The 27,863-nt window shown below is 40.8% G+C and overlaps 5 protein-coding genes across 8 annotated transcripts in view; 2 read left to right on the top strand and 3 right to left on the bottom strand.

Annotated features, from left to right (window-relative positions):
- Window positions 1-4,797, top strand: part of LOC129721058 (glycogen-binding subunit 76A) — a 56,039-nt gene extending 51,242 nt beyond the window's left edge. For 3 of the 4 annotated variants that reach the window (XM_055673176.1, XM_055673174.1, XM_055673177.1), the window contains exons 3-4: window positions 980-1,148; window positions 1,761-4,797. In XM_055673176.1, coding sequence (XP_055529151.1) covers window positions 996-1,148; window positions 1,761-3,584 — 1,977 coding nt within the window. In that variant the 5' untranslated portion in view covers window positions 980-995 and the 3' untranslated portion in view covers window positions 3,585-4,797. Of the gene's footprint in view, window positions 1-979; window positions 1,149-1,335; window positions 1,680-1,741 lie in introns of those variants that run through there. The other variant, XM_055673175.1, reaches the window with a different exon arrangement.
- On the bottom strand, window positions 3,973-9,952 carry LOC129721057 (tonsoku-like protein). Its single transcript, XM_055673173.1, has 5 exons — window positions 9,728-9,952; window positions 8,097-9,667; window positions 6,553-8,036; window positions 6,310-6,491; window positions 3,973-6,248 (listed from the first exon to the last, which is right to left on the bottom strand). Exons 1-5 carry the CDS (start codon window positions 9,756-9,758, stop codon window positions 5,161-5,163), a joined length of 4,356 nt encoding a protein of 1,451 aa, XP_055529148.1. The 5' UTR covers window positions 9,759-9,952; the 3' UTR covers window positions 3,973-5,160.
- A 394-nt stretch (window positions 9,953-10,346) lies between these two features.
- LOC129722238 (pentatricopeptide repeat-containing protein 1, mitochondrial) lies at window positions 10,347-12,567 on the bottom strand. The gene is made up of 2 exons (XM_055675535.1): window positions 10,919-12,567; window positions 10,347-10,861 (listed from the first exon to the last, which is right to left on the bottom strand). Exons 1-2 carry the CDS (start codon window positions 12,433-12,435, stop codon window positions 10,402-10,404), a joined length of 1,977 nt encoding a protein of 658 aa, XP_055531510.1. The 5' UTR covers window positions 12,436-12,567; the 3' UTR covers window positions 10,347-10,401.
- Window positions 12,568-17,851: 5,284 nt separating this feature from the next.
- On the top strand, window positions 17,852-18,703 carry LOC129721729 (EKC/KEOPS complex subunit TP53RK). The gene has a single exon (XM_055674637.1). The coding sequence runs from the start codon at window positions 17,958-17,960 to the stop codon at window positions 18,651-18,653; it is 696 nt and encodes a 231-aa protein (XP_055530612.1). The 5' UTR covers window positions 17,852-17,957; the 3' UTR covers window positions 18,654-18,703.
- LOC129721728 (dehydrogenase/reductase SDR family member 4) lies at window positions 18,689-19,875 on the bottom strand. Its single transcript, XM_055674636.1, has 3 exons — window positions 19,590-19,875; window positions 18,987-19,524; window positions 18,689-18,929 (listed from the first exon to the last, which is right to left on the bottom strand). The coding sequence occupies exons 1-3, from the start codon at window positions 19,703-19,705 to the stop codon at window positions 18,759-18,761; spliced, it is 825 nt and encodes a 274-aa protein (XP_055530611.1). The 5' UTR covers window positions 19,706-19,875; the 3' UTR covers window positions 18,689-18,758.
- Between the last annotated feature and the right edge of the window lie 7,988 nt (window positions 19,876-27,863).

The following is a 27,863-nucleotide window of genomic DNA, read 5'->3' as shown; positions in this document are numbered from 1 at the left end:
AAATATAAATTTCTTTACCTGCCATTCCGCAAGATCTAAACCAAATTGTATGGATTCAGAAGAACACAAATTTATCGGAGTTATTGGAACAGTAGGGGACATTTCGAATTTTTCCGTTATTCCGGATTTAACGAGGTGAACCGTGGGCCAAGTACCCTTCCAGAGGCACAGGCTAGATTGAAAACGGTAGCGAAACCACAAAGTAAAGAATTTACATTTTTTCGGCTCTGGAGGAGTCAGGTACGCAAGTGTTAATCATAATTTTCGATTAGGAATGTTATTTTCGAGGATCATAGCACTGAAATTTAAAGCGCTTTGATGGCACCCCTAAATCATGTTTGATTAAGCTGAAATTTTGCAGTAGTTATTATTTTGGGCAAATAAACAAAATGAACATGGTCGGTTCTTTCAATTCGATTTTCCATACATCGCATTACCACCCTTTTGTTTAAATATATTTTGACTATGTATAGCTTTCTTCTGGAGCCAGTGTCAATAGTGCCAAACCCTACCTTTTAACCCTGTCTTATAGGTGCTAAAACATGTTTTTTATTCTACTGGATTTTTAGGATATTACGGTTAGATTAAACATTATCTAATAATGAGGATTTGTTTTCCAGTCAACTTTTTCAAGACGATCTCGAACAAATTCAGTAGTATTGCTTCTTTCCTTAAGAAAAACATGAAAAATCATAAAAGTTTCAAAGTTTTGGACTATAAATGAATTTCAATTAAAAGTCTTTGGTTCCAAATAAGAAAGTTCGTTTGCTAAACAGTTTCAGAGTCCAGAGAATATTTTATTTGAATTATATTTGTACCTTACCTACAGTTTAATTTTGAACAACACCGTACATTTTTTTTTCGTGGTTTTACTGCACGGCTTTCAAAAAACCAACCCGGCCAAAAGAAACGAATCAGCATTAGAGAAATGGTCTAAAATCCAAATACTCTTCATGAATTTTATTATTTCTTTTTCCAGAAACTGCATCGTTTCCATGAGCGCGGCAGGCGATCCGTCGACACCCGGTGGAGGACCTGACAGACCGTGTGGAATTACGCCGCTGCTACCGATCGGCATGTCTTGCCGGGGTCGCGCTGAAGCATTCGCTCGTAGCCTTCAATCCCGCCTATGGACTCTCGGTGCACAGGTGAGATCGATCAGCTGAGGCCTAACTTTGCCATTCATCTTTTCATTTCAACCCAGTCTAATGGACTGTTGCAACGTTTCTCTCTTTTCCGCCTACATCCTCACGAGAATTCATCCCGTTCAACATCGCTCAACATCAGACCATCCCGAGATCAAATTAAGCACTTACACATCAACTCAAGCGTATTGATGATCCTTCCTTTTCCGTTGCTCTCGTTCTTTCTCATTGCCTCTCTCTCGGGTCGAATGACTAATGAAATTTAATCCCGTGAATTGGACATACCCACCACGTTACAATACGTCGAGTGGATTGGTTTGCTACACAAACTTTAGTGCGCATGCTCTCACTGCTTTCTATATTCTGCCACCATGTCTCTACAAAACTTCTTGGCGTTCCACATGACACGAACGACATCGACGACGACGACGAAAACATCGCACAACACCGCTCGCAACCATCTCGCCATCACCGTCATCGCCCTCTAAACCACCCATCGCAGGTAGAAAGACCACTAACCACAGGTTCCAAAAAGTATCGTCTAAGCTAATACCAGTAGAATAGAACAACGCTAGCCTCTAGTCGCGATTAATTAGGGTTAAATATTCATTGCAGGGAAATGCCAATGAGGAAGTCAACCAACTTGCCACAGACCAAACCAGTGAAAACACATGGCTAACGCAGGAGGAGACGGCGGTAACCAGATTGCAGCCCCTTCGAATGGTCACGAATGAAGCCGACTCATTTTTCGATTTTGGATTGGGTGAAATCGAAAGTCCCGGCTCACCGGTGGACGAGTGTGAGTACACGCGGCTGATCGAGACAACATCGGTAACTCCGGCAGAAGCTATCGCACCTGAATCCGGCTACGTGTGTTCCTCACCCTGCTCTACAACGCCCCAAGTAACCAGCCACGAAAATAGTCCCTCCAGTCAGGCCTCGTCCGACTGCCAGTTTTACGATCCGGAACTATCCGATTCCGAGCTGGTGAAAGCAGGCAGTGATTATTATGATTGTACTACCTCGGATCCATGCACGACAGCGACGGCCACATCTTCGTCTTCGCCTAGAATTGCAGCGTCTCGAACGCAACATCAATCTACCTCAGCAACAGATTCTGCGACGCATACGAAAAGCAAACTAACCCAGAACGGCCACCTACCCACCGGTAGTCTGACAGGGCTCATCGACAGCGATAGCTGCTCAGAATCACTCCCACCGTCGCAATCGACCACCGATACGCACGACTCGACGTTCACTGGACTGAGTTCGAACAACTCGAACAGCACCTTACAGGACGTCACCATGGACGGTGAAGAAGTAGCCGCCGCCTACAGTAAAACCCTAGAAGTGCCCAATGTAGATTGTTGTGGCAACAGTGCCTGCGAACTATCGCAGGGACGGGACGAAACGGATGATGTAAAAGTATTAACCAACGGACATGCCATAATGCCAAAGGAAGTAGAAACCCAAATTGAACATTTCGATCTAAATCAGACGTGCCACATTGATTTGATGGAACTCATCAACGGAGCTGTTGAAGATGAACCCGAGCACGGTGAACAGAGTCCCCAGGTGCAGCTAGACGAGGTAGAGAAGAAACTTCAAGACTGTAGCGTTGAGGTAGATGTAGAAGAAACGGAGGAAACGGAAGACACGGAAGAAAAACGTGATTTGAAGAAAGAAGCTATGTCCTCCGGCGATGAGGATGAAGATTTTATACGGCCGCAACGCGTTCGGCGATGTTCATCGCTGAAAACCGGTAAAACTCCTCCTGGTACTCCGGGTCGGAAGAAGATTGTCCGATTTGCGGATGTGCTTGGCCTAGATTTGGCTGATGTGAAGACGTTCGTTGATGAAGTTCCCAAAGTGCCCAAATCAGCGTACGAAGACCTGGAGATTACTCTCGATCCGCAACCACTGCAGCAGATCAGCCTAGGACCTCGGGCAGATAGAGTATTATTGCCAATGTTCCAGCAACCCGGAGCATTGCCCTGCTTCATGGATATGGTTCGTGAAAAACAGGTCAGCCTGGAAAACGCGGCAGTAACAGACCCGATTACGTTAACCATCACCGGCACGGTGCGGGTTAGAAACCTCGACTTCCATAAATCCGTTTACGTTCGATACAGTACAGACAACTGGCGCAGCTTTTCGGACCTGCAGGCCTCGTACGTGGAGAACTCTTGCGATGGTTTCTCCGACAAGTTTTGCTTCACCATCTACGGGAATTCGGTCCAGATAGGGCAGCGCATTGAGATGGCAGTGCGCTTCCACTGCCGGGGTCAGCAATTTTGGGACAGTAACTATGACACGAACTACGTTTTCCAGTGCTTGCCGGTCTCGCAACCGAACCACATCGGCCACGCCGCCGTCAAGCCGGCCCATATGGAGTCGATCATCAGTCCGGATGAAGCTTGGTGTAAAAGTTTCTACTAGTATGGCATTGAAACCTTTCTCGAAATCCGACCTACGCCCGCCCATGAAAGTTTGTTTTTTTTTTTTTTTCTACGTACACATTCTATAACGGAGATACTATTTGTGTATAGCGAACCAACGATGAGAGCGGGTAGGAAGCTAATCGAAATTAGCTTCACTGCAGCGAATATAGTGATCGATCCTGTCCTTTTTTGTTTTAGCATGTAGTATTACCTTGTTAGTGATCTGTTAGAGTATCTCTATTTATTTCTGCTTTTTTCGTTTTATTTCAATCTTTTCTTTTGGTAAGCTTTTAAATTGTGTACGACATTCATTTTACAATATACGTGTAAACGAGAAAAGCCGGTAACGCATGATTCAGTCCAAAATGTTTGGTGATAAGTATGAATTTAACGCTCACTTTTGACAGTAGGAGACAGCTGTAGGCGGTTCAATACAAGCAAAAATCATCGTTCGCCGAATATTCACCAGCTGTTGTTATTACAAACTTGTAAGTACCAAACTATTGTTTAAGGACTGACTTACCCTGGAGACAATTATCATACATGAGCAGCAAATAAATCACTGTTGCTGTGAACGAAACATATTGCAACGTTTTTTGAGACAATTAAAAAGTTTGATAAAGCATCAGCACTTTAAAGTACAGCACACTTGTTCATCCAAATCACATCATTTAATAGGAATATAGGAAGTTACTGATGAGTTTTTGCCGAGCAGTTTAAAGGTAGATTTTTAACACTACTGCAGCAAAAATGAACTTCAGCATGTATATGATTAATATGAAACTTCCTCCTAAAAGTTTGAATGATTCAGATAGAGCAAAACGGAATTGTAAAGCAATGTATAGTATCAACCTTTGAAGAAACGAGTCACAAATATGAGAACATAGAATCGGTAGCTACGCCAAGGGTAACCTAGCACAGATAGAGTGAACTGGAGAAAGGCGTTTATGTGGTTCACTGATCACTGATCCACAGGAGAAATTGCGGAAAAAAACTAAGACTAAGAGTAGTTCAAAGAATAACACGGTAAAGCTTGAGCGGGGCAAAATCGATCAGCATGAAACAATTAACCTAAACGAAACTCGATTTGGTGTCTTATGAAAGAGAAAGATATGCAGAGTAAAAATATACTAGTTAAGGTTAACCAGAAACCATGTATAATTAAATGAAAAGTTTATCCAAAGATTTGCGAATAAAGTACTGTTTAACAAGCTGGGCGAGGTTTGATTTGTTGATCCGAAAGCCGATATAACCTCGATCTAAACCACCTTTTAATTACACCAACGGTTTTCCCATATAGCATTCGGGGCATTAGGTTTTAGGAAAATCTTATACAATTGTTTTAATTTATCTACGCTACTCTAACAGTTTCGATCAATAAACAGTAATATATTTTCAGTGACACTTCATACGAAAAATAATTTTAAAATATCACCATTGATGCGGTTGGTCACAATATTTAGGAAAAATTCGATTACTTACTTTCCCTTAAAATCCTACTATAGCTAGGAAAAACCCTGAGCGTCACGTTAAAGCACTTAATCTTTCTTATCAGACTAATTCAATCTTACCTTTCACTGTATATTTAGACGTAACTTCTCTTTCTGACTTAGCGTCACCGTCCACTCGTCCATCTCAACCACATATCTTTCCGGCCAAATCGTTCTCCAGAATGATTCCAACGAACTGCGCAGGTCAACTCTGTCCTCTTCAGTCAATCTTAACGGTACCATAAGTTCCACTCGGCCCGGGTAGTATTTGCTTTCATCATAACCAATAACTTCCAACAAATCATCCTTCCAATCGTCCAACACCAGTGCATTCTGTTCAAAGCGCACCAACTCTAGCGAGCGATCGCTGAAACTATCGAATACCAAAATTAAACTTTTTCTAGTTAGTTGACTGTTGAACGACGCATCGATACGCATCAGTTTCTCCGCACTTTTTTTCAGCGCGAACACGATAGTACTGAAAACGTCATCGGTTAGGTCGCAGTCGCTTAGATCTACCATGCGCAGCATATCGAAATCTTTAGTCTGAAGCGTCAAAATTAGCAAACTTGTAAAGTCCTCTAGATTCCCCAGTGACTGCACATTAAGTTCGATCAGAATCCTTGTATTCCAAGCAGAAAACAAATAATCGATAGACTTCTGGTTTAAATCATTTTCCGATACGTCAAAAACCAGCAACCGGCTAATGTCCATTGGTATTGCGGGAAACGTCAGATTTGTTAGGGAAGTGGACTTCAACCTCAGAACTCGCAGCTGTGTCAGCTCCCGACACACGTCCGTCAATACCAGTAAGCTCTTGTCCATCAACGGATTTCGACTGAGATCCAGCTCGGTCAAACGGGTCAGCACATTGGAACTGTTTTCTGCTAGATAGGACAAACTCTGGAGGCCTATGTAAGTGATACAGTTTATTGAAAGATTTAGTATTTCGAGATTTTTTAAGGAGGATAACTTCAATGCCAAATGCTTGAAGTCCTCATTCGACAGTTCAGTTTCGTTAAGAGAAAGCTCCCGAAGGCATTCTTGGTCCTCGAGAGCTTGAAACAAAACAGCCCACTGTTCAGGGCTATCTTCGAAGAAATTATGCTGCAAACTAAAGCTTTTTGTAGATTCCATCACTGCAAGGGCTTTCATTACTTCGGTAGGACATTCTGAAAATCTTAATCAAGTTATTAGAGAACTATAGCATCAGATTGTCAAATTATGTCTTACCAAGATTATGATAGTTACAATAGTCATTAAAAAACTGCTCTGCTGGCAGTTTTTGGTACTCTATAACATAGGAATTGATAGCAGTATCATCGCCACCGAGAAGTGTGGTCAGAGGATCAGAACCCACACATAGACCACCGTCTGGGCGGAGAAGCTTCAAAAGTGGACGCTTGCCATGCTTTCTGTAATAGAACAATAACTCTCAGAGCAAAATCTAGCACCAAACTCAGTATTGATACTCACAGTCCGTATTGCTGCGCAACCTCGTTGATCAACCATTCCACGTTCAACTCCGTAAGACGATCTTCATCGTAGTCCACATCGATCACCTCACCTTCGACGACAACCCGAAGTACGCTTGGCGGTAGCAGCTTAACGGGCGACTTATTTTCAACCGGTTCATCATCCTTCGTCGGTGATGTCTGTTCCTCCAGCTCGTCAGCCGGGGGACTTGGCGAACGTGGAGATACACTGATTCCAACTTCAAGCAATGACGCTTGATATTCTGCCGGTTCGTGAAACGAGGATTGCCGACGCGCACTCTGGTGACTAGAGGACTTTTTGGAGAAGCTTTTTTCCGATGCATTCATCAGTATCTGATGGGCATCGACTGCCGAAGGTTCACCTTCCTCTAACGAAACTCTATCCATGATCATTTGACAACCATCATCCGAATCGTAATCTATGCCGGTTGTAGTAATTGTATCATCAGATATGGGAGGGCTGTCTTCTTTTTCAAAGCTTCGATTAGCCGATCGGATGGGTGATTTTTTTGTATAACTTGTGTCGGAGAAAAATTTTTGCCGCTTGGAATTGGGGCCAAGATCATCCTCTAGCCAGTCATCATCAACCTCGTCCTGATGTAAATAGGCGGGACGTTTCGCAGGAGCAGGATTGGGATCTTTTAAAGGGGAAACTATCTGCGCTCTGACTGTTGAACCTTTCCGTAGCACCTGCATTGCATCGCGGTAATCGTTAAGACCGGTTGACGCTGAACGAGAACTTCCTAGGGGTAAAGAAACTGAGTTGTCTACCTTTTTCCCGTCGTCCGAATCTGACGATAAATCAGACGAGTCTGAGAGGACGTCTCGATGGCGAACGCGGGGCGAATTTCGTGGTTTTTTGTTGCTTGTGCTAACCGAATGAACATCTCTTTCCGTCGTGCCGCTATTCGGCCGACTGAGTTGATTTGTTCGTCTGCGACTAGCCCGACCCTCGCTTGTAGAGGGTTCTACCTCGATTGCTTCCGGCATAGAGGAAGCCTCATTCAACTTGATACCTGCCTTGTTGAAACATTCTTCAATTCTGCCCCGTACGCTCTTGTAAGAAGCAATTATCTCACTCGGAAGCATCGTCTGACTAGCTTTAAACCATTGTTCCAAAACATTCAGAGCAGTGTCTCCAGAATCGGTTTGCAAAGTACAGTTGGCTCCTCGATCCAGTAGAAGCTCTATCACTTCAAGGTTTCCATTGGAGCACGCGTCATACAACGGTGTAATCCCATCACATTTGACCCCTCCTTTATCGTTGATATGAGCCCCTCGTTCCACCAATATATCGACAATTTCTTTGTGACCATGAATGCAAGCTTCGTGAAGCGGAAGCCAACCAGCATTATCCCGAACGTTAACTGGATGGCCCTGGTCTAGAAGCTTCTGTACGAGAACGATATTACCATTAATGCATGCCTGATGTAATTGAGTTTCTCCTTTGCCGTTTCGGCGCACCTGTTTATTAAACATATGCATTAATTAGACAGAAAAATAACAATCAGTTGAAAGGTCTACCTTGAAAGAAGTACCCCGCTTCCTCGTGGCCCTAGCTTCCGGCTGTACATCGCTAGCTTTTGGTTGATCTTCGTTCTCTGAGTTGGACAGCTCTGCCAGATCCACATCGTCTCCGAATTCCTCCGTGTTAATGTGAAACTCGATCGAAGTTTCCGTCTCATTCTGTTCAGTGTCGCTGTCGCTTTCGACATCAGATGAGGTCAAATCAATCCCAGCTTGTGCGGCTTCCGTTTCCAAGTTTTCCACCATGAGATCCATACCGTGCTTCTTCAACACCGCTATGCAGCGTTTCAGTGCTACTTTTTCACTCTTGAGCGACTTAAGCTTTTTCGCTTCCTGACGAGCACGACGATAAATGTCCTCGATTTCAAAGTATGACTCTTCTTGCAACTCGTAAACTTCCGCTATGTTAAGTAACGTGTTGAAAGCTTCTTTCGGTATATTTTTTATTAAATCGTGCTCTTTCCAAAGATATTCAAGAGCTTCCGTATATTGCTTATTATCCTTGTACGTCTGATACAAACTCACATAAATCGGAACCAACTCCCGGTCGGTCTCTCCGTTGCGCCGAGCGCAATCTAACATTTTCAGGTAATAATCGATTCCTTTACTGTAATTTTCCAGCTTGCAGGATCCGTCACCCATCTGTTCGTAGAGGCGTTTCTTCGTAGCATGATCATTGTCGTCAGTAGTGATTAGTTTATCCTCAATGCGGCAAAGTGCTACTACAATTTTCAGCTGACGCTCTATGCTCTCTGCATCGGAAACAACAGGAGTCTTCAATCGGTATGCCTGCTTTAATGACTGCCGCGCACTTTGGAAGTCCCCCATGCGAATCATAACGTCCGATTTGATTAACAGGGTTTCACACATTTTTGTTGTCTTGTTGTGAAGTCTTGATGCCACTTCTAGAGCTTCGTTAAGAATCTTTAAAGCTTTTGAATAATCATCCTGTTTTAGAAACATCAGAGCACAAGACATGTAACAAAGATGTAGCAGCTCATGCAGTTCGTTATTCTTTGCTATCTTAATCGCGTCTTGCATGTAATTAATAGCAACATTCAACTGTCCCTGATGTTCCTTGGTAACACCCAAATTAAGAAACGATCTGGCTTCCATATCCATCTGTTCTATTCTGGGAATACCCTTCAAATGTCGACTCATCTTTAGACTCTTTTGGAAAACCTTTTCTGCTTCTTTCAGCGAATCTTCAGCCTTTTCTTCGCAACTCTGCCCTTGCAGTAGATGGGTCCTGCCAATCGTAACGAGCGCCCGCTGCTGTTCTACTTGGTCTCCTTCTCGCTGGGCTATTTCCAGATAATTCGCCTCATATTGAAGTGCTTTCTCGTATTCTCCCAGAAGCATAAACATTTCACCAACCATCCGATACGCACGACCCACTTCCATTGCCATATTTTGTTTGCTATACGCTTTCCCTACCAGTTTGAATTCGTTCAAGGCTTTTCGGTGCTCGCCACGATCGTTGTATAGCTCGCCGAGTTTGAGACATACTTCTGCCAGCTGCAGCAAATTGCCAGCTTCCGATGATTTCTTCTTCCGCCGAAGTAGTTCTGGAAATAACAATGCACCGTATTGAGTTTGATCTGCTAGGCCTAAATTGGCATATTTACTCTGTTCTTCGTAGTCCAAGTCGGAGCTCATTTTTTTCTAGCTAAGTAGCACCAGGTTCGTCTAGTATTCAAATGAATTCGATTCACTTTTATTACGTTATTCTAAAATATACAATATATTTACAATTTTTAAAATATGAAAGGTGAGTAAAACACTATAACAAGACTGGACAAAACACGACCAATGCGACAGAATGCCGCCTTTTGAGTGCGCGAAAAAAACAGCAGCGATGCCAGAAATGTACCTAACAAAAGGCCGTTTATTTCTAAACTTTTTCTTCACTCAGTCACATAATCTGTAGAAAGCTAGAAATGTTTGCGTTAGTTTATTCCAGATGTTTAGAAAATTCAACAAATAATAATAAATAAATAATGAAAAAATTGCATGCTTTCTCTGGACGCTCTGTACGCAAGGATAAATACTCAAATCTGGCAAGGCTGGTTTAAAGCCAATCAGTGAAAAAAACATAAGCAAATTAGCGACTCGCATCTCTACGAACTCAATTTACACTCTAATCGGACTTTATAACTAGAAGGATAAAATTGTACCTAGCTCGTTTTGCAAGTATTTCTCAACCAAGTTACAAATTATTGTTAAACTGACAAACAGTTTATTTTATTGGAACAACTAAATCAGACTAGCCTATATACAGAAAAGTCTAGTTATCACTAACTTACTCTATTCGCTTATTGATCACTTCCTCATCATCCACCGCCAGCTTTCGTATCGAATGATGTTTCTTCTTTTTATGTCGCAATTTGGGATTTTTGGTGGCTTCGAAACCGTCCGCCTGCGGCTGTTTAAATTGTTCCCACGGATGCTCCCGTACAATCCCCCGGGCAGCATCCCAATCGAGACCCTGTAGTCCCATTTGTTCCTTCCAGTAATCCAACTTAAGCTTGTATCGATTATACTCCATCCTGAACGTTTCACAACCGGCCTTACGCGGATTTCGATCATAAGCATGGCTTTGCTGCTCGCATTTTTTGTTGAAATCTTCTAAATGTTGCAAAAATTTTTCATTCGGCTTCAGCCGTTGCTGATACACAATTTGTAAAATTTCAGTTACGTAGCGGAAGTTTTGAGTGGCCATTCCCTGGCGCAACATGGCTCCTAGAATTTGAATGTTTACTCTGAAACAAAGCAAAAAGTTATAAATTCGTACAGTGATAAATCAAGATTCAAATTACCGCACGCCAGCATCGGACATCTCGCGCAATAATGCTCGAGCTTCCTCTGGAACTCTACAGCCAAGCGCCAGGACGCCGTAAGTTACAATATCCGGTTCCAGCCTGGCAGTTTTTATCATGGTGAGAACTTCACGCGCTGCGTCATAGTCGAACCGCATCGATCGCTTCTTAATAAGGATGTTGAAGAAGTCAATGTCACATCGTATACCGTAACGGCGAACGGTGGAAAGAATCTGCTTTTCGGCCACAATCGTAGGAGGAATAACTTCCAGTAACTCGGTCATCGTCTTGATATCCGGTTGCACCTTGGCAAGCTCCATTTCCTGCAGAAATCCTTGGAGGCCTCCAAGTAACAGGAATCGCTCTTCGGGTTTACGAATTTCTGCCAAAGCAATCAGACTACCCAAATGTGGCTTTCGAGACAAAAGGTTTGGGGCACCTTCCGAAATTATTTCTCGATTAATGTTTGTCAGCTGGGTTTCCTGGCTCAAAGTTTCACTGCTACCATCGCCAACCAATGGGGTCTCATCATTATTCCCTTGTTGAAGTTTCGGTTTATGCTGATCGAGGATTTGTCCTATAACTAACTCGGTGGTTTCCAGATCACCCAATCCACAGTCTCGAACACATCTCAACAGTAAATTAAAAGAGTAAATATCTGGCGAGGCTCTCATACGATACATCTTGTGCCACACGAGTAAAGCATGCCGGAAACCAAACTCTTCGTCACTAATGCAAGCTTGTAGTAAAAAATTAAACGTGTCTGTGTCCACACTCAGTTCCTTAGCTATCATATCATCAACCAGCTGGAACGCTGTTTTCAACTCTCCACATCTTCCGTAAGCTTTTATCATTGCGTTGTAATTAGATTCGTTAGGTTCGTAACCTTTTTCTATCATAATCTCCCTCAAACGATTGGCTTTGTGCAATCCATCGCTCAGAAACGGAGAATTGGCGCAGGCATTGAACAATGAAGTGTACGTTCCACCCGTCACCTTCAACCCATGCTGTTTCATCTTATTGTACAGCTGGAAAGCTTTTTTGCTGTATCCAACCCGAGCGCATCCTCCAATCACTAAATTGAACAGGTAATTTACGGGTTTCACCCGATCCTCCTTCATGCGTACTTCCAGTACATCGATCGCTTCCTTGATTCGCTTATTTTTTAAATGATCTTTTATCAAATCTGCATACTGTTTTGTGGAAAGTTTTTGTGACCGCGACGGAAGATTTTGTAGAAAATTTTCCTCCTGAAGATCTCCCTCGTTTGGCACATCGGGCTCCTCAACCGATGGTGATAATGTTCCGAATGTGTCCGGGTCCTGTTTAGCTGCTAACAGAGAAACATCGTCTCGGAAGGTTGCCTTGTTTACAAAACAGCTACTGGTGTGGATGTAAACGTTTCGTCGCACTAGTGATTCTCGGGTAAGAAGAAATGGTAAACTTGTGAGGTCACGTGAAATTTTTGCTCGCAACAGCAGTTGCCGGCGAAAAGTCTGTATAATGATTGATGACATTATAGTAAGCACATAAAAAAGGAATCAATTTTTCGGTAAAAACTTTTAAATGTTAAACTGAAAAGAAAAGTGCCGGCGTACAATCGAACGATAACAAACGCGCAAAAAAAACAATCACGCATGCTAGCTTTCCGGCGTTTGTCGTTGTCAATTCGCGTTGACGGTGTTGCTGATATTTGTTTGGTTTTTGCATGCGAAAAAGAAGGAAGGAAATACTTTTGCTTTTGTCATCACGCACGTTTTGACAATTACATATGAGTGTTCACGTAGGTGCGAACAGCCTTCAAAATCTCTTTCAACGCGAATAACCCGAATTGCAAAAGAGATGTGAGAAGTGGCAAACATAGGGGATATGGGGCATATAGAATAAGCACAGACCTAAAACGACTGCACAAAATACAGCGGTAATTTACTCGTTGAGTTTTCGTTAGTTGGGTATTCGCTAGTTGGCCGTCACCCCAAAATAAATCTATACCGAAAGTAATTCACTACACCAACCAACGTTTTTGCATTTTCCATTCTAAAGAGCTCAAAGTGGCCTTAATCATAGGTTTCATGACTTCAAATGGTAGGTCTAACAACTTGGCCGAAGACATCAAAAAGCTAGGGTGTCCCAAAAAATACTGGAGCTGTTCAAAGTTGAGTATGTCGAAATTTATATTGCAAATCATTTTTTCTGCCAACACTGCCAGTGTACCGGCGTTAGTCAGATTTCCATCAGAATTAACCTCTGAAACACGTTGTAGATCCTACCTACGCCTAGAATATTGACCTGAATTTTCTTGTTTGATCCAGCTGAGTGTATAAACTCATTACGACAGGTTATTCCTGATGGGAATCCTACTGGCGCCAGTACATTGGTAATGTTGGCAGAAAGCAAGATTTTCTGCATTTGAATCGACATACTCAACTTTCAACAGCTTTAGCTCTTCTTAGAGACATCCTAGTACCTTCTGCAAAGTTGTTAGGCGTCTAAAATACTATACTTTTACATACTGTAGTGCATTATTAAATCCATGATGAGTAGAACATGGTGTAACAGTTTGATCAAAAACCAGGCGCGGGGTGAGGAAGCGTTTTTTTCACTTCGGAGGGTTGGAGACGAAGCTTCACTATGCAACAGCGAATAACTTTTTCGTGTTTGTTGATATATCCTCACTAACTAGACATTGAATACTGCAAATTCAGGTGTTTTAAGTTGGAAATTGTTTTTTAAATTAATGAATATTGGTAGCAAGGTATGTAGCATTGCCATATTTATAATTTAAATGCATCCAAATGATATATTATGAGATGCGATAATTTTTATGCCCTAGTTGTTTATAAACAAACCTACTCGCTGGCAATTTTTTTCCAATTTGGCCGATTCTGCTTTTGACATATCGTTACACCATGTCTTTATACATCATGATTAAATCATTATTGAGCCCTCTAGAAAGGTGAATGCAAAAAAGTAGGTTTTCCCACATAAATTTTCATATAAATTTGAAATGCAATGCGCCAGGCGGAGACAAAACCAATCGACTTCCAGTAAGTTTAGGGTTGTTTGGGGCCCCAAAAGGAACCAAAAAAACTTGGTTCTGGAAAATCGATCACTTTTCCCCACCCTAATGTATACCTTAAAGGAGGTAAAAAATTCTACCGAAAGTTCTATTGTTAATAAAATATCTGATCCATGCCCAGACCAGTGTATCGAAGGATTCGATATCGAGGGATTTGAATAGCAAGCAGCGTTACTATTGTGCCAGATGAATTTGGGTTTTGCCAGATTTTCGATCGCGCGACAAACAAACGTTAAAAAATGCCAGATATTCATCAAAATGCCAGGTTTTCTTTTCTTATGTACTGTATTTGCATGGGACGTCCTCAAACATCCTCCCGGCCTTGAGGCGAAGTCTCAATTGGATAGCAGCAACACCAGCTTATGAATCGGGCGCTGATACTGCGTTTGTCCTCTGCACAGCGTTACATTACGCACAACTCCATTACGATCAGGATGTACTCCAACCGCACGCGCCAACTCGCCAAATAGGCTGGAGGGCAATTTTCATTTTTAACGAGCACCCAGTCACCAAGCTTCAAGTTTTCCTGAATGCCCCTCCATTTGTTTCTCGGCTGAAGTGTGTTGATAAACTCAATTTTCCATCTGTTCCAGATTTCACTGACATAACTAAATGGTTTGGTGTTGATGCGCCACAGCATTCGGCTGACACTGGTAGAGGACAAAGAGGACGTGAGTTGAGGCATGCCTCAATTTGGACCAATATTATAGAAAGCTCCTCGTATGTCAACAGTTCCGTAGACCACGTCGATCGCTAAAACGTTTCAAAGCAGAAATGAAAGCGTTTGCTGTAAGACCTGACAGCTTCCAAATGTAACGCTTTTGTTGCTAGACGCACAAAAATCGCAACGTATCTCTTGGCTATTTTAAATGATCGCAGTGTACTCGAGCGAATAGTAAGTGGTCCGGCGTAGTCCACTTCCACGTTCTCGAAGGTTCTTCCTTCACATAGTCCCACTGCTGGTATACTACCTATCAGAGTTGTCTTGGCTCTCCAGCGAATACATGACAGATTTAACGGCTGTATGTTAGTTTATGGAAGCCATTACAAAAGTTGCACCAGCATGGAGATTTTGCAGATACACTTCTCGAATCAACAAAACTGTACAACAGTGTAACTTTGGAAAAATTACTGGATGACGTCTTTCATAGCATAAGTTTGAATTATCCAACCTGCCCAAAACTAGTAATATACCCGAACCATCTAAAAAGGGGCAAATCGATTTAAGTTAAGTATTAACCTTTTCGCAGCCCTTGCCCTTTCACAACTGAACTGCTCGTGCATAGCGTTTCAGTTGGAGATCTGCTTTCTGAATTTCAGAAGCCGTTCAACTTTGCTGTTGCCTTTGAATGTTGAATGTTAATTATTAATTGGTGGATATATTTTGATATTCATCGTTTATCTGTCACATTCATATCACGCCGACAGACTCCGATAATAACGCGCTGTCAAGGATTTGTGGTAAAGGTAGGCGGGTGCCTGAAAATGCAACGATAAATACTTTGTAATATCGAATATTGGAAATATTTCGCAATATATCAATAGTGTGTTGTCCCTAGGTTGATATCATGTTTACATTGAATCGGTTAACCCACGCTAAAACCTTTCTCATCAATTTTATGGAGGAGTATCGTTCCATAAGATACTTTTCTACTTCGAATGTTGATACTGCTTTAGCAACTACCGCCATACACTACCACTTCTTGTTTTGCTTAACAAATGTTTTGCTCAAGTAACGGACAAACCTTTTCTTTCTTCCACTCTTCTCCATTCCTTTTTAACCACTCAGGACCTGACCACCCTAAAGCATGTCGCACTAAATGAAACACAACACACCACACGAGGAGCAATTCCTTCGTTGGCACATTTTCCTTCGTTGGTACAAAATTCCAAGCACCTCGTGGTAGCAGTTCCATGATTGTTGAAGTACGATTAGCAACTTATGTTTTCCATCTTCTTGAGTGCGATGATAGCCATTCAAGCACGATTTTAAAATCAGTCCAATCGTGAACAATAATATCCAAATGTGCGATGGCTTCGTGATTGACCATCAACAGTTAAACCAATAACATTGCCACATTTAGTTCCAACCTTAGCAAAGAAACTTACTTGTTGAATTGGTGCCACCTCAGTCTAGCTGGCCACCAATGAAAAGCGTTTTCTATCCACATTCCTGTCACGAACGTCATACCCTTACATTTTGCTTGAAGCTGTTTTTCTCTGGCTCGATCATACGTCAAAAGGCTGTCAGTGCTTGCGAAACAGCCGAATAAGCTCCGTCCATGCAAGATCGACTGTTGCTGCAAGTGATGTCTAGAAATGCAAAAAGAAAGAACAACTGTTCGTTTTGAACGTTTTATGGATTTTGTGCAGGACATAAATGGTCACGTTAAAACATGGTTGAAACATATTCTGGAGTGTCCTACATTCAACATAGTTAGGAGCACGCAAAAAATGCGTACAGTAACACATGCGGCACAATGAACGGAGCTTATGATCATATTTTCAACACTAGCGCCATCATTATCAGCGGCGGCTTCAGGAAACAGTTATTATGACATCGGTCTGATTCTTCCTTCACTGTCTACTGATCTGAAGTAACACTAACGGTAAACTCAGTTTGATTTTGTTCCACTCATCGTCGACATTTACAGGAAGTGGATCATCCCACGATAGATCCAAAAGCCAAAACGTTTGGTACAGAATTTTGATGAACGATAACTGGCGACAGCCAAGGGTTAAACAATCGAGCGGTGTCTGACAAAATCTGACGTTTGGTGTTCTGCAGGCTTATGTGTGTTGAGTTTTAACTTGTAGAAAAAGACATCGTTGGAAGAATCCGTTCACTGGGCCTAGTCGTCTATGCTCCAGGAGCTAGTTTGACAGGTTAAGATTCCGCATTCATTCCTCAATCGCTCTGCAACAATTGTGGGACATTGGTCGACTACTTTCGAAGATTGAACCCAGCGTTTGAGGTAATCTGAATAATCTCTCCCATTAGCTTCATGGCTTCTTCGGTAATGTCATGCGATATTGGTGGATATATTTTGATATTTATCGTCTATCTGTCACATTCATATCACTCCGACAATAAAATGCTCTCAAGGAGTTCTGATACAGACAGACGTGTGCCTGAAAATGCAACGATAAATACTTTGTAACATCGAATATTGAAAATGTTTCGCAATATATCTATAGTGTCTTGCCCCTAGTCATCAACAAAGGAATTCTCGACTACTTAGTGATAAGGTCGTATGTCTAAACGTGAACAAAACGAGTGAGAGATGATTTGTGCTTGTGAAGTACAAGGAATATAACTCTCACTCGTTTTGTTTACGTTTAAGCCTGTATTACACTCTTTGATCAACCGTCAAATATTTGGCACTTTTTAAACAGATAAAAATTTGGTCAAAGATAATTGTTTGTCACTCTCCAATTTTAACATGGGGCAAACACGGGCAAACAACAACCATGATGTCAAATAAATTTGACCATTATGTCAGGTCAAATATTTGACCATTAGACAAAGAGTGTACTACAGGCTTTAGACATACGACCTTATCACAAAGTAGTCGAGAATTCTTTTCAATTTTTTCAGCTGCTGTAGGTAGCTTTGCATTGCTGTCTCTGGCATAGGGTGTGTAAGTATAAATTTTTGAATACCCCAGTTTATTTAGATTTTTATCGAAAATATTGCAGGCATGAAGCAAACCACGCTTTTAAACAACAAGCAAAATTCTCCGCCTTCAATTAATTGGGGAAATTTTTGGAATTCGTTAGTATGTTTTCTTTAGTGTAGAAAAGAGTATCATAAATAGACGTCATCTGTGATTTAGACGTCGGTTGCGAGATGCGAGCCGATATCGATAATTTATTTTGGTTTTTTTCACCGGCATTTGGAGATTTTTGAATAATTTTGCCAATAGTTGACTCTAAATGGCTAAAATTTAAACAGTTTTAATGGAATCAGAAAAAGGAGAAATTCTCCTACTGCAAGGTGCTGAAGGCAAACTATACATCGGCAAACACAACGGAGTAACATGTCTGATTAAAGAACGGTTCTCCAAGAAATATCGTCACCCAGACTTAGATGTTCAGCTAACCCGGCAGCGGATTCGTGCAGAACAGAAGGCATTCGAAAGGTGCAAATCGGCAGAAGTTGCTACTCCTAAACTGCTCGGAGTCGATCTTCCCGGACGCAAGGTTTTTATGGAATACTTGGAAAATGCGATCACTGCAAAGCAATTTGTTGATAACGCCGTTAGCGAAGGAATCGAAAACAATCCTAAGATTGATCGTTTGGCAGCGGAAATCGGTCGAGTCGTAGGCAAGTTACATGGGCACAACATAATCCATGGGGATCTCACGACTTCAAATATGCTGCTGGATCCAGTCGCGGAAGGCGAGCCAAATTTGCCCTATCGATTTGTCATGATAGATTTTGGACTTTCTTACCATTCGCTGAACGTTGAAGATATGGGAGTAGACTTGTATGTCCTCGAGCGGGCCCTGTTAAGTACCCACAGTCAGGTACCGGAACTGTTTGGACTGGTATTGGAAAGTTACAAAAAACATAACACGTACAAAGTACCGGAAACGATCGCCAAATATGAAGCTGTTCGAGCGAGGGGCAGAAAAAGAACCATGGTGGGATGATTCGTATGTTGTTTTGCTAATTTTATGATAAAAAGTTAAAACTCAACAAATTTTGTGTTTATTATATTGTCTGAAATGTGCCCCAATCACCAAATTGCGTATCACTTATAGCCTTGATGGCATTCCGCCGGAGGCAATAATCGTTTCTCCGGTTATATAGCTTGCATCATTCGACACCAGGAATGCGCAGACACCTGCAATCTCTTTTGGCTCCGCAAATCTCTTCATTGGAATTGTAGAAAGTGCGGCTTCCTGGGCACCTTCCGATTCGTGTAGCTAAAATAAGTCAAAAACTAGTTGAATTATCTTTTAAAATGATGAAAGAGAGCTTACCGCAGCGGAAAATCTGGTTTTCACAATACCCGGAGCAACACAGTTCACCCGAATGTTCTCGCTTGCCAAGTCCTGACTGGCTGCTTTGGTTAAACCAAACAGAGCGGTTTTACTAACCGAGTAAGCCCCAAGAAGGGAAAACGGTTGAAAGCCGGCAATAGAAGATACAAACACAATACTTCCTCCCTTTCGTTGCCGGATATAGGGCAGTGCTTCTTTAGCCAGTAGAAATGAACACTTGACATTCACCTCAAATATCTTATCCCAAGCGGCCTCGCTGGCGTCCAACACTGCACCTACTTCCGGATTGACAGCGGCATTCGAAACAAGGATATCGATTCCACCGTACTTTTGAACTGCTTTTTCAAACAGTGCCTTCCGGTCGGCTGCGTTGGCCACATGACACTTAATGCCGGCCACATCTAGTCCCGCTTTGCTGAGCTTGTCCACCGCTTTGGCCACATTCTGTTCCTTCCGGCTACTGACAACCACCTTGGCACCTTCCTGACCAAGCCGTTCCGCGATTGCGTACCCGATGCTGTAGGGAGGAATTGCTTGATCAGCACAAACCGGTTTGGTACCATGTAGGGACAGTGAACTTACCCGTCTGTGGAGGCGGTTACCACTGCCACTTTTCCCTGCAGCCGAGAGCTGGCTTTGCTGCACAAATTTCTGCTGTTCATTATAGTTGCTGACGATTGACCGATTGCTCGCAACATTGTGCCGAATTCAAGCGCCTCTTAATTGGTGCTGTAGTCTCGTACACGTACAGGTATTACCGTTTTTTCTGTTATCGTTTGATGTGAACTTTGAAATGATAATGAGTTGCAAATATACCAACCAACTTGTGCGATGTTGATGTTTGTGGAAGAAGGGGAAGAAGTCATAGAAGAAGCTCCTTGTTTTGATAGCCGTTGCGATGAAAATGCTGATACGCTTTTTTATACCAGTAGCAAGTTCATGGTTTTACGCCTTTAGGTAGGCTAGCATACAGATACATAGAATGAGTTTTCAAATGAAAGCCAAGAATACCAAAAACACTATTTAGAGAAAAGATATTATGTTAAAATTATGTGAAATTCATAGCCAAAAATTTTTCACAACTGAAACTGTAAGGAGGTGATGAGGTAAGAATTAGGACCAAGAGATATATAAATATACGTACAACATACAGATTAGCAAACGCTTTCACCAGCATTTTACACGAGCAATAGATGTGAAAAATTTGAATGCAATTATCAGCTTATTCTGAAATTTGAAAAAAACTAGAGTCTATAAAAAGAAATGTGTTCAACATGCAAAACACGCGTTCCACATTTTATTTTTTTATTAGTCAAAACCCATTTCTTTTATTAGTCAAAACCCAATGAACAGGAAACAGTACTCAGGATTTGCTTATTTATGTTCATTACCTTTATGTTAACTAAAGGTAAAATTGTATCGAATCAATGAGTAAACTGCCTATAATGTACTTAAACGAACTTCAAAAAAGTGCCCAAAAACATGTCTTTCCCGTTGAACCTTAGATCACGAGCATGCCGGACGATGGCAATGAACTCCGAGCTGCTGGCGAAAAACTAAACAAAAAAATCCACATACACGGTCTGCCACACGCCACATTCCATCAGATGTAGCCAACCAGCCAGTCCGTAGTTTCCCTGGAGTCTCTCTGGCGCCGGCACGCCCAAACCGATGGGAATCTTGTTTTTTTTTATGTGTACTCCTCGCTGCCACAGCAGAACATAAGGATGCCGGCTGACAGAGAAGCAGAAGCGCAGAACGGCAGCCTGCCGTCTTTTGGGCTATCTATCAAGTTCCATGTCCCCGCGTAAATAGACATGGCTCGATATAACTACCCACCGAAACCGGTGGAGCTCTGCACGGAAAGAAATATTCGTCGACTAGTTGGCGCCATTGTTTCGCTACATGTCAGTGTTTATATCGTTTTTTTTTATGTATCCTGGAGCAAAAGAAGATCCCAGGTCCAATGTAATGCTCGCTGGCTAGTGTTGGAGCACCAGTTTGTTTGAGACCCGGGCATCCGGGATTCGGGTCGATAGCCTGAGCGACTGGGATTTTGTCATTATTTTTGCGTTTCGCGATTTTCTATTACAAAATGATTGCATTGTTATTAAGGATAAATAGTAGGAGGGTGGTAACCAAGACACGACCGCATAGTTGACGTAGGACTACAATAATTTTATAATTTTATTTTGAAGCTATGTTTGATTTGAGCTCGTTTTACTTTTGTAGTTTGCTTGATTTATTTTAACCAATTTAAGCTCAACATCTTCCAAAAGGAAGGTGTTTTGGTTCTGGTGGTAATATCAAGTATCTAGGTCGTCAGCCCAAATTTATCAAGCGACACCTCAAACGACTTGGAACTAAAACTAGTTCATTGGTGGCCATTTCTACTGTTAAGGTCGTCTTTGACCATTTAAAAAGTCAAGAAAGTCATAAAAAAACCGTTCATTATTGACATGGTTCGATTTTGGCTACAGAATAAATTCTGAGGTGTTGCCAAAATCGAACGGGGTCTGTATTTTGATTATTTCTTTGCAGCACTCTATCTTAGAAGAAAAAATATTCTCTTTAACATTCACAATGGTCCAGAAACCAAATTTAGGAGAAAATTTGGGTCTAGAGCTCTATGGCAATGTTTTAGAAAAAAACTTTTTTTTACAAAGTTACTTAAAATTATTGGAGCTATAAAATTGTAAAACTAGGTTTTCGATTTACAAAAATAAAAAAGTTAGATACTTGATTTTCCCCTAAATTTAGTTTTTGGACCATTGATGAATACCTTTCATTCTGAGGGAACTGGCAGCACAGTTAGCTAGTGAAACGTGCTTTGAAATCTCTCCGTTCAAGTTATTCATTTTTGTGTGATTTCCACGGGCAAAATTGTTGTAAAGTGTAAAGATGTGTCGTGTGATGCTATATTAACGTGAGAAAAGTGAAGATTTAGTGATTTAGTGAATACAAGTGAAAAAATTATCGCGGTTTTATAATTACAAACCCGAAAAATTGGGTAAGTGTGAGTGTAAGCTCTGCGTCGCGCAAGCTAGTCGTATGATATAGGAGAACAATGGGCTGCATAGTGATAGTGATGTGAGCGAAAAGAATGGCAAGACAATACTTGGTGAGCATTGAGCATTGCACTGCGATGTGTCGCTTGGTGCTAGTCGGCGTCAGTTTCGCCGGATTCATTCAAATGATTCAGATAAGTATTTGTTTTTGTGTCAAACTTTTGAAGAATCCATAGGCTTTGTGTCATAATGGTGAAGAGTCTGAATGTGTTGATGTGTGCGCCATCAAGTAGAAGCAGTAGCGAAAATTTTACCGAACTCTTTTTCGCGACGGTGCTGCGCCGTTCCAAACTGCACTTTTCAGTTTGAAAACAAACAGCAAAACAAAACTACACTCATCACCTCCGTCATTTTTTTTCGTACGGCATTTGATAGAATTGGTTTTTTTGTTGTTCGTGTTTTCGAACTACACCCTGTTGTTCTCGGATGTGATTTCGCGTTCAGATTATGCCCACATTATTGTTTCATGATTGTATTGACAGTCCAAATGGGAAAAGCAGAGATAACTTTTGTTAAAGCGGAAATAGCCGAATAGTATGTATTCGGCTGGTAGTATTTGCTTGTCTGGAAACTATGCTTTTATATCTATACGATACTAAATAGCATACACCATGCTATGGTAATGAAAATTGTATATTAAATTTAATGATTTTACTAGCTTTTGGAAAAATATTGCTATACATAGGCAATTTTTAATTGTTATTTTTTATGAAGTCTGATGACGACTATATTCCTATTTAAGTTGTTTTGGCATTTTGTGAATAAACTTGGGGCTTGATTTTGTTTCATCTACTTATTATATCAACCACACAATTATATAGAGTAATATACCTACTTATTATATTAACCACATAATTATATAAGATTTTCTTACTGAATACGATTAAATAAAACAAAAGTGCGTGTACGCGCGAGATTGTAGGAGTGTGCGTGTGTACACACGGAAACAAAGATAGTAAAATAAATGTAACAAATTATGATAAGCAACAAGAGGACACAACATTTGACCAATGGGATAGTGAACTAGTAGGTTATTCGTGTTCGCGTGCATTTAATATTTAGGAGTAATCAATTTTGGATAAAATTCATTGAGTCGGAACTAAATCACGGTTAGAAGTGGAGTTTGAATACCCGGCTCCACGCATATTGTTATATACAAAATAGCATTAGTGATAGAAACCTCCATTGGGTCATAATTTGCTAACAGTGACTAAACAAAATAACTAAAGTTGTTTCAGTAAACATGCACATGGTTTATGAGAGTTTGAAATGTAAGTTTTGCTGCTAACCAGAATCGATGCTCACTATTTTTTATTTTTCTAGCTTTTGAATAATCGTTTTAAATATTGTTTTCTAATTATGGCTAGTTTGGCGTTTTGTTCGCAAATTTGAAACTACATTTTGGCAAGTATGTGTACCTGCACTTTTCAAATTATTGGGGCTTTGGATGCATGGAACTTTGCCAATTTTTGTGTTTGATAGGCGACTCTTGCGTAGACAAACAAAAGTGAATCGCCGTGAAACGCCGCGTCTCTACGCGTCCACATCGGTAGGAAGGAATAGAGCGGTCATGTATGATGCCTCGGTTCTGCCGGCTCGGTGAGGTTAGAAAATCGCTTTTTAAGAACAGACGAAAGTCGTTAGTCGACCTGTTAAGCAGAAAGCCAGATCTCCGGGTGACCGAATATCTAGTAACTTCGCGTCGATACCTTCCATGAGGTCGCATTTTTTACAGATTGGTTATAATTTGTGTTATAATTTTCGATACAAAGAGGATCACTTCACGAAGAAGCGATAGGAGTGGCGAGGCGTTAACGTGGACTCAACTCTAGTAGCTTTCGTAATATTGTGTAGTCAGCTGGGATAAATCAATGGGAGATACGTTTCGGTAGTTGCATAATGACTTCATAAACAGATGTCCGAATGTCACGTCGATACCTTCCATGAGCTCGTGTTTTCTACAGATAGATTTAGTATTCGATATAGTTTTCGGTATAACCTCATCGAGGTAACAATAGAAGTGTAGAGACGTTAACGTGCATAGAACTTTCGTAGCTCTCGTAACATTGTGTAGTTGGCTGAGATACATCAATCGGAGGTTCTCTTCGGAAGTTGCATGATGATTTGACGAGGGAATGTTCGACTATTTTAGTCTGTCTTAATTTAGTCGCAGGTCCGGTATCCTCGCGTGCCCTTTTTTTCGGTGGTATATCAAAAAGAACGAGTTCGAATGGCGTAATAATTTTCGCGGAGGTTATTATGAACTTGTAGGCGCGATATTTGTTATTATGAACCCGGTACTCGAACTCAGCGCATCGTTTACCAAAACGAAACCTGCTGCAAACCTACCCTTTTCTCCAACATCCCAGTGATTTCTCGTGGAAGTGCAGAGGTGTTCTCGGCTTCCAATAAGCGAGTATCACGTCAACATATTCCTATACACACTCCTTCTTTGACCTGCATTCGGATGCGGCCGGCGCTGGTATTGCCTAACATAAAGATTAAGATCACCAGTTTTTACACATTGAGGATGAATGTTAGTCCCAAGCATCATCCACTGGTTCTCTGTGTAGTTACAGCTGATCTGGCAATAACGGAGTAGCAACCGCGGGCGGTCAATCATGCTCATGCTCATGCTCATGCTCATTGATTAATACCTTTCATTCTAATACAGCGAATTTTCTTTAATGCGCGAAAAGGCAACCTTCTATAAAATATTTAATTGAGTACGATTTAGTAGAAATTAAACTTCCTTCTATATCTATTTGTCTTGTTGAAGTTGGCTCACTCACCGATCACAAAGCGGCAAAGATGTCACATAAATTTTTTTCCTGTAATTACAAGCTCGTGGAAAAAATATCGATAACGAATTACAGTTTTAGTTGAAAATGTATATCCACAGAAAATTTGAAATTGACATAGAATTTTATGAACATGTTAACATTGAATTCAGGTCAATTTAAACATTTTATCAGTATACAGAATCAATCAGAAAAAAATTTGATCAGTTTCAAGATACCAAAGAACAACGAAGATACCATATTTGAAAGTTATATGTCCGTTATCTTCGAAAATAAACTGGGCTAGAGTGATGCACAACATTAGCCTCAGCAATTAATGTTTGCATAGCGTTGTTCAATTACAAGTAAGGTTATGGAAAGTAATATTTTCTTGCAAATGCTAATTCAAAAAAATTTCAATTGAAAAATACAAACACTAACGTCGGAGCTCTAATATCAAGATGAAATGAATTTGGTTTTTCTCTAAACCGCCACCGCGTGATGCAACTAGTATTGTCATATTGGACTAAATTCATTTAGCTAGTAAAATATAATCATCAGTACAGCTCGTTTAACTACCTATTCAAAGATCTTTACGGAGCATTTTGGTTTTCTATTGTCTTCAAAATACCTTATATTTAGTTATTTAAATAAATCTAAAAAAAGGCAGAGTGTAGAGTTCAAAAATAAACAACGCATTTTGTTGTCCCCGGCGGCGCAGCCTATTTTGCGACATCCGAAAAATCATATTGAATTCTGATTATTGCTGCTATACGAAACAAGAAGAAGAAGAAGACAATTCAAACGGCAATTCGATTGTGTTCCACGCCCCACTGTGCGTCAACAGTGGCAATGTAGTTTTCACTTGGCTTGACTGCACAAAAATGAATATCAAGTTTTCCTGCACTGATAGACGACGAGTAACCAGCGCTCTGTTCATACTTTACTTGGTGCAGTACTGTTGCCTGTGCCATTATATTCCCCGTCAAGACATCAGTTTTATTAACACTAACATATTTGTTAACAGCAGAACGTAAAACTGTCTTGTAGTGGAGGTGGTTACGAACTTTCCGAAAAAGCTTTACCTTCAAGACATCAATTTAGTCTAGGCTGATGGAAGCTAACATTAGTTGACCTATTGGGACGGGGAGATTCTGTCAAAATTTTTTTTGCCACTGCTATACAGGATATCACTGCAGGCAGTTGGTGTCTATTCATGAAGTCTGTGCTAGGCGTGCTCGCATATGATTGGTACATTGTTGGTGAAAATTCGACCTTGAAACTTTCATTCAATTTTCACTGTTTAACAATGAAGTGATAATAAAAATTGAAGAATCACAAAATTGTCCATCATTTTATCAATCCAACGACATATCGATTATTGTGGTCCATCATGTGGTTACATCAGTATAACCGTTTGAAATCTTTCATTCCGTCGTTACATCTTGGTTTTAGTTTTCGCGGAATGTATCTCGGTATAGTGCGGTTAGACGTAGTCCTACGTCAAAAGCTTGTCATGTTATAGGTACTGAAATTAAGTTTGAATGGCAATTTAGCCGATAAGCCTAATTGACACCCAATGGATGGGAACCGCTTCGCGATATCATCTCATGGCCGACACAGTGGCGTCATTTAGTTTTCTCTACCATCAAATCGATGAAATTGTGTGGACGAACCTGCTATTCTATTCTAGAATAACAATGGCGAGGCCGTTTGAAATGTTTTTATGTCCGGATGGAATAATGTAGCCAATAGCGCCAGTGAGTTTTATACCTACTGTTTGCTCCGGCTTTTTCACGAATGATTTTCTTCAATCAACTGGAAAATATGTGATGAAATTTGATACTGTTTCTGGTTGACAATTTAGCATCCATTAAACTGCCGGTAACCGCAAGTCAGTCCCATCTGTAAAAATATGAAATCGAGAAAACAGCTTCGAAAGATATTTTATTCACGCTCAGTTATCACTCATTTAACATGAAATATTTTGACAATATTCATGCTAAAATATAGTTTGCATACTAGCCTGCACTTATTACGTTTTAAAAACCATGAAATCATTGATTTAATGATAAAAACCATGAGTGTGACTGACTTGCCGTTACATTCTACATCGAAGAGAAAAGTAACCGCAAGTCAGTCACATTGCCATGTTGATGCTATGTGCTTGTCGTCGTGTTGTTATTCGTTGTCGTGGAAATCCGTCAATCCTTCGCAGTTCGTAAGTGTATGTTCATGTGGAGATACTCAAAATCCGTTTGAGGTTCGAGCATCACCTTTGGCGATGTCTTGGAACGATTTCTCCGGATAGATCCTTGAAAAAGCGAACCAAGAAAAAAAATGGACTAGAACTCATAGGTATTAGCAGGAAATTGCTGCACATAAATTCGTCACCATTTCAAACATTTCAAAAAATTGTTTCTAAATAACTTATTTTCATATAAACGGTCATATCGAACTTCTTTTCTCTACTTCCCATCCATTTTGTTTTGTTTCAATTGGAACTGATTTTCGGTTATTTTTCCTCTGGGACTGACTTGCGGTTACTTTGCATAATGAGACAATTCGACTTGGTATTGATTTCCACTTTTGTTGAACAAACCACTATTTTTTATCGGTACATCTGAAAATACACTCAATGATAGGCCAAAATCCGATGCTTACTCAAAATTGACAAAATTACAGATGGGACTGACTTGCGGTTACCGGCAGTACAGGTTTCAACACAATTGTGTGGAAAATTGCGGAGAGTTCAATTTAATAGTTAGATATGTTTCGCAGAGAACCAGAAAAGTTATACTTTTAAAGAATGGGGGGAGGATTTGGCACCGAGAGATATCTTCAAAACTTTTACGAGAGCTTATTTTTTATTTAATGTCGACTGAAAATCCTACAGTTTCTGTCAAATATTAGAGTAGGTGGAAACTTTTCTGGAAAAAATAAGACCCCGTGTTTTCAAAATTATATTTCCGTTAATAGACAGTACCCATATAAAAACATGGCTTCAC

This window comes from Wyeomyia smithii, chromosome 2 (genome assembly GCF_029784165.1).
Source record: "Wyeomyia smithii strain HCP4-BCI-WySm-NY-G18 chromosome 2, ASM2978416v1, whole genome shotgun sequence".
Classification (NCBI taxonomy): Eukaryota; Metazoa; Arthropoda; class Insecta; order Diptera; family Culicidae; genus Wyeomyia; species Wyeomyia smithii.
Note: the sequence above shows the minus strand (reverse complement) of the source record. Positions and strands in the feature narration are given on the sequence as shown.

What these genes read in the sequence shown, in the direction of transcription:
- LOC129721728 (XM_055674636.1), bottom strand. Translation starts at nt 19,705, where the DNA reads ATGTTGCGAGCAATCGGTCAATCGTCAGCAACTATAATGAACAGCAGA. An exon ending in GTAACCGCCTCCACAGACGG is followed by an intron (nt 19,525 to 19,589) that starts GTAAGTTCACTG and finishes TCCTCCCTACAG; the next exon opens with CATCGGGTACGCAATCGCGG. An exon ending in AAACCAGATTTTCCGCTGCG is followed by an intron (nt 18,930 to 18,986) that starts GTAAGCTCTCTT and finishes GACTTATTTTAG; the next exon opens with CTACACGAATCGGAAGGTGC.
- LOC129721729 (XM_055674637.1), top strand. Translation starts at nt 17,958, where the DNA reads ATGGAATCAGAAAAAGGAGAAATTCTCCTACTGCAAGGTGCTGAAGGC.
- LOC129721057 (XM_055673173.1), bottom strand. Translation starts at nt 9,758, where the DNA reads ATGAGCTCCGACTTGGACTACGAAGAACAGA. An exon ending in CTTGGACTACGAAGAACAGA is followed by an intron (nt 9,668 to 9,727) that starts GTAAATATGCCA and finishes TGTTATTTCCAG; the next exon opens with AACTACTTCGGCGGAAGAAG. An exon ending in GTTGCGCAGCAATACGGACT is followed by an intron (nt 6,492 to 6,552) that starts GTGAGTATCAAT and finishes GTTCTATTACAG; the next exon opens with AAAGCATGGCAAGCGTCCAC.
- LOC129722238 (XM_055675535.1), bottom strand. Translation starts at nt 12,435, where the DNA reads ATGTCATCAATCATTATACAGACTTTTCGCCGGCAACTGCTGTTGCGA. An exon ending in ATGTCCGATGCTGGCGTGCG is followed by an intron (nt 10,862 to 10,918) that starts GTAATTTGAATC and finishes GCTTTGTTTCAG; the next exon opens with AGTAAACATTCAAATTCTAG.